At 37.8% G+C, this 12,817-nt stretch overlaps 1 protein-coding gene across 2 annotated transcripts in view; it reads right to left on the bottom strand.

Annotated features, from left to right (window-relative positions):
* med12 (mediator complex subunit 12) overlaps positions 1–12,817 on the bottom strand; it is a 198,696-nt gene that overhangs the window by 41,426 nt on the left and 144,453 nt on the right. Inside the window, exons 30-31 of one of the 2 annotated variants that reach the window (XM_043704778.1) lie at positions 5,473–5,646; positions 4,549–4,660 (exon numbers count right to left, since the gene is read on the bottom strand). In XM_043704778.1, the coding sequence (XP_043560713.1) occupies positions 4,549–4,660; positions 5,473–5,646 (286 nt within the window). The remainder of the gene's footprint in view (positions 1–4,548; positions 4,661–5,472; positions 5,647–12,817) is intronic. The other variant, XM_043704779.1, reaches the window with a different exon arrangement.

The following is a 12,817-nucleotide window of genomic DNA, read 5'->3' as shown; positions in this document are numbered from 1 at the left end:
GACATTTGAATGACAATTACTTTTAGCCTACATTTGAAATTTCTGCCAGTTGACAGATGTAGCAACTAGAGCACCTATTGTACTCTATGTTACTTTCTCCCTACCCCCACCTCCTCTCACTTATCTCTCCACTCTTCAGGCTCTCTACTTGTATTCCTGATGAAGGGCTTTTGCCCGGAACGTCAATTTTACTGCACCTCGGATGCTGCCTGAACTGCTGTGCTCTTCCAGCATCACTAATCCAGAATCTGGTTTCCAGCATCTGCAGTCATTGTTTTTACCTGGATCATTTATCACTTTGTCACTTGTCTATCCATTCCATCAGCAGACCTACATTCTCTTGAAGGTTAATCAGTACTCTCAAAAGTTTGAATCTGTCTACAATTGTGTCCTGTACACCAAGACAAGGTTATCAAGATCTTTTAAATACCTAGTACTGACACTTAAGGAATCCTGCTGTATGCCTTCCACTAATCAAACAAATTCGAGGTTACACCATTTCCTTATACTGTCTTCTCATATCAACTGGAGTGATAGAAAAGGTTTTCCAAATGAGTTCAGTGCCTGACTGGGGCAGAACTAATTTGCTTTTTTTTTTGCAAATGTCACAGAATAACAGTAAGGAAGTCATGCTGCAAATAGTAAGGTCTTTGGTGAGAATATGGCTGTTGTACTGCATGCAGCTTGACTTCTTTAATGAAGGGAGGATATATTTGCCTTAGAGAACGTGCAGTAAGACTATTAGATTGTTTCTTGGAATGATTGGGCTGTTCTATGAAGTGAAATTGAGTACAATGGACCCATATTTTCAAGAGTTTAGAAGTTGAGAGGTGATCTCATTAATTTGCATGAAAATATTAAGAGGCCTAGTCAGGGCAGATGCCAAGAGGCTGCTTCCCCCAGCTGCACGAAGACTCCGAGATCATAGTGCCAGGATAATAGATTGACAATTTATGAGAAGAAATGTACTCACTCAAAGAATACTGCATTTGTGGAATTCAGTATTCCATAGGTTTGTGGATGCTTAGTCACGGAATACATTCATGACTGAAGTCAATAGATTTTTAGACAAAAAGTGAATCAAGGGATTTGGGAATAGTGCAGAAAGGGGTAGTTGAGACAGCAGATCAGCCATGATCTTATTAAATAGCAAAGCATACTCGTGAAGTCTCCATGAACTACACCTGTTCCAATTGTTTTATTTTAATACCCAGAAGTGATTTTTTTCTCTATTACCAAATCAGCTGCCATTTTAAATTCTTTATGCTTCACCCTTCATTGTTGACCAGCTGGAAATTATATTGATAAAAATGACAATTTAGCTGGCCTTTCCCAGCATAACAGCTGCTGATGCTCGTTATTGATGCTTAGCTGTGCAGAGTAACCAAAGTAATTGATGGTTGTCAGTAACTATTGAACTATATTCCAAAAATAAAGATGCCCAAAATTAAAAACAGCAGACAACTGGGAGAAGGCAAGTTTAATCCAATATGATTCTACAATACTTGGTTTTTGAGTCCTTTTCCACCTGACTATGCAAATCAATTCAAAGTAGTTTCCTATAAATTGATTTATTTCATGTGGAGTCAGAATTGCTCAGGTGACAGAGCATCTATTTGAAAGACAAAACCAACATGTTTCAAACCCTTATTTCATTCCTCAAAGGTTATCACGTTGGCATAGCCGGTAGCATCCAAAGTGTAAGTCAAAAGAGTGAATGCCCTACTTCAAGATTTCAGCACATAATTTAAGCTAATTTTAGTCATAAAATCATGCAGTATAGTGCTATGGACTCGGCCAGATCCCTCAAACATTTCAAGAAGGCAGCCCAGATTTTGCTAGTTGTTTTAAGCAGGTGTAAAGTGGATATTCCAGGAGAAATGCCATTGGTCAACCCATTTAGTTTTAAACGAAACAGAATTTATTTACAAGAATACTGAATGAAATAAAAAACAGAAAACAGAATACCGAACAATTTAACCTCTTTGAAAACCCAACAGGTCATTCCAACTTAATGATGCTGTTCCAAATACTTGCAATCATCCCCATAAACACCCCTTGGCACAAAAGAAAAAAAATTAAACACAGGTTCTTACAGGATAGAAAATCAAGAGAGAGAGTACAGGCAGGACCAGCTTCTTTGTGTCCAGCAGCATTTTCCACACTACTGTTAAAAACCAAACTGAACCAGACAGAAGCCGAGCTGGCAGAACTGGCCACTCCACTTTCATTGTACAAGTGTTTTTCTTTTAAAACTTGAAAGCCTTCTGCCTGAATCAGTATCTGTTAGATATTATCAAACTGGCTCTAAAACCCTTAAACCCCAGATATTTTGGAGTCTGTGTTGTTTATGACCTCCCTGGGAAGAAAAAGCCAAGGACAGCATAACCTTGTTAAAGGAGCAGCTTCATCACAATAGAAACAGGTCAACAATGTCTATACCGATCAACAAATACCAAACTACACTAATCACATTTACCTGTACTTAGTCCATAGCCTACAATGCCTTGGTGTCTTAAATGTTATGAGTACCTGCCTCCACCACTGTCTCAGGCAGCATGTTCGATATAAAAATCTCAGATCTCCTCTAAAGCACTTAGTCTTCACCTTAAACCTATTCACACTGGTCTTAAATATGTCTGCCATAGAAAAGAAATATTCTCAATCTATGATGTCTATACCTCTCGTACTTTCATATATTTCAATCAGATCCCTCCTTCAGCCTCCAAGGAAAACAAACCCAGCTCCATCCTCTCATAACTGTCTTTTCATCCTGGCGAATCTCCTCTACACGTTCTGCAGTGAATTCACGTTCTTCCGATAGAATGGTGACCAAAACTACACATAATATTCCATCTGTGCCCTAACCAAATGTTTTATAAGGTTGTAACAAGAGTTCCTTGCTCCTATATTCTTATACTCTGGCTAACAAAGGCAAGCATACCAAATGCCTCCTTCACCACTTTATCTACCTGTTCTCACACCTTTATGGACTTGTACAGTAAGGTCCTTTTGTTCCTCAGTAGTCAATCACGACCAATCACTGTGTATATCCTTCCTATATTGGACGTCACAAAATGCATTACATCATCTTTAACATCATTAAATTCCATCTGACATTACTCTGCCCATTTTACCAGCTGATCAACAGCAGACTGCAGCCTGATACAATTCTCCTCACTTTCAACATCACCACCAATTTTCGTGTCATCTGTAAACTTTATTATATCTTCTACATTCACATCCAATTTTTTTTTTAAAACAATGACAGTATTCAAAGAGGAGCAAGGGAGTTCCCTACAGTGGCCTAGCCAATGTTCATTCCTCAGACTAGACTGGATGATCTAGTCATTTACATCATAGCTATTTTGGGAGCTTGCTGTGCACTAAATGGCTGATAAGGTTCTTAAATTACAGTTGTTACAATACTTCAAAAGAAAGAAAACACTCGCATTTATATTGCACCTTTTGATCATGATTGAAAGCATTTTGCAACCAACTAAGTACCTTTGAAGTATAGTTGTTGTAGTATTGTAGGAAAGTACTTCATTGGTTGCATGCAAAAATATTTTTGACACCCTCCTATCAAGAAAGATGCTACATAAATGATCTCTATTCCTTTTTACTCCATTAAGTTCACACAAAGTCGTTTCTTCAACATCACTAAGTTAATTTCAGTGAATTACTTCAAATAGTCAGACAATTTTTGAATAACTAATTACAGACTATAGGAAACTTAGACCCAGAAGGGCATTTCTCTGCAAATCCCGCCTAATGCCAGGATCCTGTTTTGCAATAGCTCTTCTTCCATTTTAGATTTAATCACCTTTCCTTTAAAAATGAAATAATCTCAGTTTCAACAAACCTCTCAAGGCAAAACATTCCACATTCCATACCCACTGTAAAGAAAACTGGAATTATAAAAAGTCTAGTGATGACCATGAATCCATTGTCAATTGTCAGCAAAATCCATCTGGTTCACTATTGTCCTTTACGGAAGGAAACTACCATCCTTATCTGGTCAAGACTATATGTGACTCCAGACCCATTACACTGTAGTTGACTCTTAATTGCCCTCCTGGCAATTAAAGATGGGCAATAAATGCTGGCCTAGCCAACGAGGCCCTCATCCTGTGAATGAATAAATTTTTAAAAATAGAAATCTTAATTGTCCAAGTGTTAATTTTAAACTGATGACTTCTCGACACTTACTTTTCAGCCAAATAATCTATTCCCGTTCAAGGGCATTATTTTGGATGGTTGGGCAAAGTGTGTGTTGCATTTGCATCTGAGGGCTGCTGGCGCTAAAATAAGATTCTGCTCAAATTATTTAAAAAGCTGTAAAGGGAAGCCAGTAGAACTAAATTTTGAAAGAATGAAATCATGTGGATGGACAGATCATCTTAAAACAAACCTAGCCGGTTTTCATGATGTTGTCTGATGATCTAGCAATGCAAATGAACTGAAACACACCAGTTTGATGGCTACATGTAAACCTGTTGATGTGAAAGTCACTAACCTTTAACAATAATATGAGAATTACATTACCTGTTGGACTTGACTGTAAAGGGATGTGAGAAGACCCTCTCTTTGCTCATCTTGCCCTTTCAGGCAAGTCAAAACCAGAGAAAGAAACGGTTGCTGGCTTAGCAGAGACATACTGGACAGAGAAAGTAAAGATTAAATAGAACATATTAATGTTAATATGACCAAACTCATTTTGTATTAAAATTAATATAACATGGAATGTTTCAATGCATTGAATGGAATTAATGTGGCCCAATATGAAGTATTCAACTGAACTTTGGAAGGCACCCCTTAAATGCAGATACATATGGAAATGAATGACACTGGTTTAATATTACATTGAATGTGAGAAAGTACAGTGCACCATCGTGACCATTGATTTATGGATAATTCGGTTTTTGGTGAAGTACAAAACACCACATTGTTGCTAAAAGGGAAGGAAGAAGGAAAAATTGAAAATTTGCTCAGAGAATAACATACAGGCAGCTCATCAAATCTTAAGAACTGTGGATATAGGGAATAAATGTTGGTTTTCTGACAATAACCATATCCAAAAAATGATATTTCCAAAAAGAGAAATGAGGACTGTTCTGTTGCAATTTAGACACCATTATTCAATCCACAGCTTCAATGTAATGGAATATCACTGACTGAGATACAAGGAAGTGCATTGCAGAATCATGACATGTTTTTATGGATGGTTGTGATCCTGGTTAAACAGAGATCTGCCCTTTCATACTAGGCTGCAGGGCATTCTTCCCAGTATTGTGGTGCAATGCACTGGGTAGATTTGTTATTGGTTAAAGCATAAAAACACCTTGAGGCCACAACAGCATAAATAATATTAAATGAGTTAACAGTAGAAAGCTGACAGCGGGGACAGCAACAAACTAAGCATATCCATTGTTCTGACTACTCAATAAAACGTTAAAAATCCATGTTTACCTCTTTTGCTTCTGCCGGTCTCGTTCTTTCCGTGAGGATGACCCTAGATGTTGACCTTTCTCCAATTCTTCACCAGCTGCTTTCAGTACATGACCTTGGACAGATGTTGGCAATTTTGCAATCAATGGCGCCACCAGCCAAACACCCGTCCGCTCTGATGAGCTATATATAATACAAAAATAAAAACAACAAGCATACATATGTATATCACCTACAATTAGATGATCTTGATGCCTGGAGTTCGAATGAATTCAACAATAGACCATCTTTCAGTAGCATAACCTGGAGACCATAAGAGGAGAGTTCAGTTAACAGATCCTAGGAGTTTGGAGACAAAATTAAAACAAAACTCTCCTCCTTTAAGACAATCATTAGAATTTCTTTAAACAAATTTTTGGTCACTTTTCCTAGTGTCACCTTAAATAATGAAAGCAGAAATACAGTAAATACTCAGCAGTTCTAGCACCATCAGTAGAATGCAGAAGTTATTTATGTTGATTGCCTTACATGTGTACCAGCTTGAAACACTAACATTATGTTTCTTTCTCCTCAGATGCTGCCTGACCTGCTGAGTATTTCCAGCATCTATTTCAGATTTCAAACATTAGCTCCATTTTACTTTTACTTAAATATCTGGTTTTATGATTCTGCAAATTTTGTCTGATACTATTGTGATGATGATGATGCTCCTTTAACAAGCCTATGTTGTTCTTGATTTTTTTCCCCCAAAAGGAGTTGTAAAAGGTAGAGGTTCCGATTTGTCTGGGGTAGGGCCACTTTGATTATAGCTAATAGATATTGCCTAAGGCAACAATTGCAAAAAAAGACTTTTAGGATTTAAAAAAAACCACTTGTACACTGAAAGAGGAGTGGCCAGTTCTCCCAGTTCAGAGATTTTTCTATTTGGTTTAGTTTTTGCTGGGGACCCCGAGATGCTACTGGGGGGAGAAAAAGGAGGTTCCACGTTTTAGCCAATGATCCCTGACTGATCCTCTCTGTAATCTCTCTCTCCTCTGTAAGAACCTGTGTTTGAATTTACCTTTTTGTCAAGGGATGTGTTTATGGGATTTTGCAGGAAATTGGAACAGCTCTTTGTTAAGTTGTGGAGGATATCTTGCTGGTTGGATTTTCAATTACTTGTTAATCTAAATTCTGTTTATTTTGTTTTGTTTTATTCGGTAGTCTCTAAATAAATTGTTTTATGTAAAACTGAGTGGCTTGACCAACTGCATCACTCTTGGAATATCCAACTTACACCTACTTAAAACAACTAAAAAAGTTAGGGTCTGAGCTACCTTCTTAAAATGTTTTGAGGGAGATCTGGCCTGGTCCATAACATTATTCCTTTGAATACCTTGGAACATTAGGCATATTATAAGCAATATGTAACAATCCGCTAGATTACAGACTCATGTACCACTTGACATAGCATCAAGTAGATCAGAAAAGGAATTAAATGCAAAGGATTAAAAGTTTGGAGTGATATGGAAAGGAAATGTTTTGATTCGTGAGGTAACGATGCCAGTACGGAGAAAGAAGAAAGCTATTCTGTTGGATCAGTTCATTTCATATGGGCCAGGATCAATATTCTTTAAAATAATTAGAGTGGTGAATAGGACTGTAAACTGAATAGCTACTTGCGAGGGTGATGGGATTGGGTCAGGTGAAGAAAGATTTAGAAATCTGAAGAGAGATTGAGGCATTAGAGCAGTGTACTGATTTTAGTAGGGAGTAGAAGGTGCGGATAAGATGGGGATGCAGTTGGCACGGTCAACGAAAAGGCTAGAAGGGAAAATCATGGCATAAGTGATGTTTGGCAACCTTATGTAATTAAGATTGTGACCTGGAAAATTATAATAAAAAGGCAAGGAGAGTTCTTGAGGTGCATTTGTAGTGTCCTACGTACCCCAGAGGTATATCGTAACAGAACTAACAGGTTGATTAGATATGTCTATAAAAGGGATGAGAGCAGCTACAGTAACTATTGGTCCCTTAGAAGCAAAGACAGGAGAAATCATTCTGGGGAATAAGGAAACAGCAGAGACATTTAAAATATTGTGTGTCTTTCATAACAGAAGACAAATTACATAACAGAATAGATGTTCATTAATATAAATTGTAACAGAAACGGTTAGTAAGAATTAGGAACTTAAATCAATTAATATTTGCAGAGAAAAAGTACTGGAGAAACTTGAAGTATTAAAGACTGTCAAATACCCAGAACCAGTCAGCCTATCGCTGTAAAAGAACTGCAAAGAAAGTGGATGAACTGCTTATTTTTCAAAACTCTCTACATCCTGGAATACTCCCAGCAGACTAGAAGGTAGAAATATAACACAGCCATTCAATAGTGAAGGGAAAAAAACACAGTCCCATTGGAAGAACACCAGTTTCATACAAGTAGTATAATAAATTATTAAGGGATTATTAGAAAATCATTGTATTATTAAAGACAGCATGGTTTCATCAAACAGAGATCATTACTCGACAAACGTATTCGATTTTTTAGGATGTAATTAGTAGGATAAATAAAGGGTAACCTGCAGCATATTTGATTTTCTAAACCATTTTCTGGCCATCAAATGTCCAGACTTAACTGCAGTTTAATATTCCAAAGGACCAGTGGCGAGAGACTGGCTCATTAGAGAGGATGACTGAACAATCAAGAAAAGGAGAAGGAATAAAATATCTGAAAGAGACACAACTATGCTTTCAATTCGAGCTTAATCTCAAATACTACAGAAAATGTACAGACCATCAAATTACAGTCTGTTCTTTTAAGACGTGATACTTGCATTATCTTGCAACCTTGCGTTAAAGAAAATCACGCAATAGAATAACGGTGCTGATGAGAAAAGCAGGGTTGGGGCAGACCACCAAAAATAGTAAAAATTGAAACAAAAAATAATTAGCCTAACACAAATAATAGCACAGTCAAAGATTGTTTCTTGGGAACTGGTTTAAAAACTACATCTACGTTTGCTGCTTTGCTATCTTTCTTCTTTCATTAACAAGCTGTTCATAGGGTGTCAGACAAGACTTTACGCTACCAATCCTGCTGCATTCTGCATTGTAGTTATTGTCTTCAAAGAGCTGCAACAGCTTCTGAATTTCCCTCAGGATAGACGAGAAAAGAGAAGTGGAAAGTTCTCATGGTGCTGCATCCTGAAATTCATAGTCTTCATCTGGAACTTCAAATTCCCCCACAGTGACAGGTTGTTGTAGATCAGTTTCCACTTCTTCAAATCCAACTTGCTTTGCAAGAGCAACACAACGTTCTTTGATTGCTGGAAGCTCCTCTGATGGTTCAACACCTTGAAAATTATGAAGTAAATCTGGGAGAAGCTTCCACCAAACTGCATGTAGGCAGTCCTTACTAACATCACCCTAGGTCTCCACAACGATGCCATTGGCATTCTTAATGTTAAAACTGTTCCAAACTTGAAGAACACTGCAGCTACTGAGGGGGATAATGAAGATAATCAGCTTCATGAATATGTGCCTTAAATAATAAACTTTAAAAGCTGCTATTGCACCCTAGTCGATGGGCTGAATGAGAGAGGTTGTGTGCGGAGGTAGAAATAGCACTGCGATGTTTTCAGTAAGCTCACCAATGGTGGGAAGATGGCTTAGTGCATTGTCCAGAATGAAGAGAACCTTGAAATCCAAATTTTTTCTCCTGCAATCATTTCTAAAAACATCCTCAAAAACATCAACAATAAGGTCAGAACAAATTTGTCCTGTCATCCAACCTTTGTTTGCTTGCCTTGAAGTAAACACCTAGAGTGAACTTAAGGTAACCTTTCAAAGCTTGCGGGTTGGCAGAGTGGGACACCACCATCGGCTTAAGCTTTTAGTCTCCATTAGCATTGGCAGCCAACAGCACAGTCATACGATCATTTGCGACCTTAAAACATGGAGCTTGTGCTTCATTCTGAGAAATGTAGGTTCTGGATGGCATTTGCTTCCCGAATAAACCTGTCTCAATCAAATTGAAGTTTTGATCTAAGATGTAGCTTTCTTCCTCAACCGATTTTTTCACCACAGGAGGAAATGGCAATGCACGTTCCTCGTCTGCATTGGCAGCTTTGCCATATAACTTTATGCTATGAAAAGCAAAGCAGTTCTTAAATCCAGCAAACCAGCCACTACTAGCACTGAAGGCAGGCACACCTGGAGGATTTTCAGCTTTTTTCCTTAGGTCTTCATAAATTGATAAGGCTTTCAGTTTTATGGTGAGAAAGATGGTCCTAGATTGCTTTTGCGATTGATCTTCTATCCACACACTTAGAAGCTGCTCCATCTCCTCAAGTTCCTTTTCTCATGATCGCGCAGACTTGTTAGCATTCAGACTTGTTCCAGTAATGCAGCTTGCTTTAATTTGTGCAATAGCCAATGGGAGTTCACATTTTTAAAAAAATCGTTCATCAAATCACCAATCGCATTACAGCCAAATCCCATTTACAAAACATGCATTATAGGAGAATGACCTGCATCTTGATTACTATTATTGTCTTATGGCTAAGATCATGTATGCAGGGAGAAAAGAACTTCCACTTATATACCCAAATACATTCCTGCAAATTGCAAATTTACTTCACAACCCAGGAATTATTTTCAAACTGAAGTAATTGTTTAATAGCCAAGTGCAGCAGGTAATTCATGTACAGCAAGGCGCTTGAAATAATGGCTAAGTGCTGGCATAATGCTTTTAAAAAGTAATATAGGTGAAGATAGTAACGCTGGCTAGGAAATCAAAAGATCTTCCATATCTGGAATAGTATCTGAACTGGCTGGCACAGCTTTGGTTTAACATGCTGTACAAAAGCAGGTAATAAGAGAATACACAAATTTTACCATTTCCTTAGTCTCTTCTCATGAAGTTAAACAAACACAACCTTTTATCAGAAAAAGACTAGAAAAAGCAGCATCTGATTGCATAAACATTTGCAATACGATTTAAAAATGGATGTTTGTAACTCATTTCAGGTACAATTTAATCATCAGCATGATATGAATATAAATACCTTATTCAAACTGAAAAACCGAGTATCATAATTGGAGTAAATTAAATGCACATCTGGTTGATGGTCTGTGGTGTTGTACTCATGTGAGGGAAGACCCAAGTGCAACCTTCAAGACAATTAGTATTTAAGGCCCTGCTTTGAATCACCAAATTTGACGCGCTCAAAAAAAAACCCAGAAATTTTCAAAATGTGAGCTGCCAAATGATCAAAAGGTCTTCTAAAAACTAATATCCAGTATTAATTACAATGGGGAGAAATGCTATGTGTGGGACAAATTTACGCAGCAAAGCCGTAAAGCTCCTCTCTGTACTTAAGGGAATAGATACTGTTTTCTGAAGCAAAGACACAGTCCAGAGCCTGTGTTGCCTAGTACCAAGGTCTAGGCACCAGTACCAAGGTTCTCTTCTGGGCTGGAGAGGAATTTGAAGAAAGAGAAGAAGGATCCAGCTATTGTAGTCCAGGGAGGTACCAACAATATGGGCAGGAATAGGAAAGAAGATCTACTGAGAGATTATGAGCATCTTAACAATGAATTAAAAAGCAGAACCATAAACTTCCAGATTACTACCTAAGCATGTGCAAATTGGTATAGAGTAACTAAGATTAGAGAGATATATGTGTGGCTCAAAGGATTATGTGGGAGAAATGGGTTCCAATTCATGCAGCACCGGCACCAGTGCTGGGGAAGAAGAAAGCTGGGAGTCAGGGAAGGAAGATATGCAGAGAAAGGTGCTCAATTGAAGGAAAGTATAAAAATCAAAAAGAAACCAAACAGCAGTAGTGAAGAGACAAGTGATAATCTGAGTGTAAGGGGAGAAAAGAGACAAAAATTAAAACCAGAATAAGTAATAATGGTTAAACAGTCAAACACTTAACTGTTTTATCGGAGTGCATACAGTAGTTTCAACAAGGTAGATGAGTTGACAATACAATTAGAAATCAATCAATCAATAGGACTCGACAGTTGTGATTGAGATATTGTTGCAAATGTGGGCATGCACCTACAGTACATGGATTGTAGCACTTCAAAAGGGAGCTTAGCACCATCTTCTCAATGGCAACTGGGGACAGGCAATAAATGCTGGCCAGTCCCAGGAATGAATTAAAAACAAAGTAACCAAAACCGGGACTCATTATTCAAGGGGATTAACATTCTGGAAGAATAGACTAAAAAGGGAAAGAAGGTTGAGTGGCTTGGTTAGTAAAAGACTGTATTTGCGCTGTGGTGAGTAGTGATATAGGTGCAACAGATCATGATCTTAAATCATACAAATAAGGAACAGCAAAGCAAAGAAGTCAAAGGAGAGAGCCATCCATAAGCCCCCAAAGAGTTGTGTCACTGTAGGACGTAGTGCAAATTGGGAAATAGAGAAGATATGTAGCTATCATGAGTACTTTTAATTTGCGTATTAACTAAACAAACCAGATGGACAAGTGTAACACAAAATACCAAATTTGTAAAGTGCATCAGGGATAACTTTTCAGAGTCATGCATTGCACAACATATTAATAGATCTAAAATAGCCTGTTCCTGGATGTGTAGTGAGGTAGGACGTAACACATCACATGGTGAAGGAATGTCGGAGGGTAGTGATTACAACTTGGTAGAATTTCAAATTCAGTTTGAAAGAAAGCAACTTTATCTCACAACTAGCATCCTCAACTTAAAAATAAGAACAAATTCAGAGGTGTGACGAAAGAGTTGTCTGAAGCAGGCTGGGGAAGATAGACAAAGAAAATAATCAGCAAGACAGAAGTGGCAGACATTTAGCAAATATTTCATAACACTTGGAAAAACTTTACTGAGATCAGAAAGAAGGATCTGACGAGAAAGATGAACACCAATGGTTAACAAGGCAATCACAGAGTATCCAATCAAGGACCAAGACATACAAAGTGGCCAGAGGATTGGAATTTTTTTAAAATGGAAGCATCAGTAGATGACTAAAACAAAGATAGAAAATTGATTAACAGTAAATTGGCAATAAGTATAAAATTAAATATCAAGGGCTTCTGTAACTATAGCAAAAGAAAGAGTAGCTAAAGTAAGTGCTATACTTTTGAATGATGCAACCTGGGATTAAAAACTGGAAAAAGGGAAGTTGCAAGCAATTTAAAACAATGCTTTACATCAGTCTTCGGAGTGGAGAACAATATAAACGTACAGTCATAGAGATATACAGCATGGAAACAGACCCTTCGGTCCAACCTGTCCATGCCGACCAGATATCCCAACCCAATCTAGTCCCCCACTTGCCAGCACCCGGCCCATTTCCCTCCAAACCCTTCCTATTCATATACCCATCCAAATGCCTCTT

This window comes from Chiloscyllium plagiosum, chromosome 15 (genome assembly GCF_004010195.1).
Source record: "Chiloscyllium plagiosum isolate BGI_BamShark_2017 chromosome 15, ASM401019v2, whole genome shotgun sequence".
NCBI lineage: Eukaryota > Metazoa > Chordata > Chondrichthyes > Orectolobiformes > Hemiscylliidae > Chiloscyllium > Chiloscyllium plagiosum.
The sequence above is the reverse complement of the archived record's forward strand: the minus strand, read 5'-3'. Positions and strand labels throughout refer to the sequence as shown.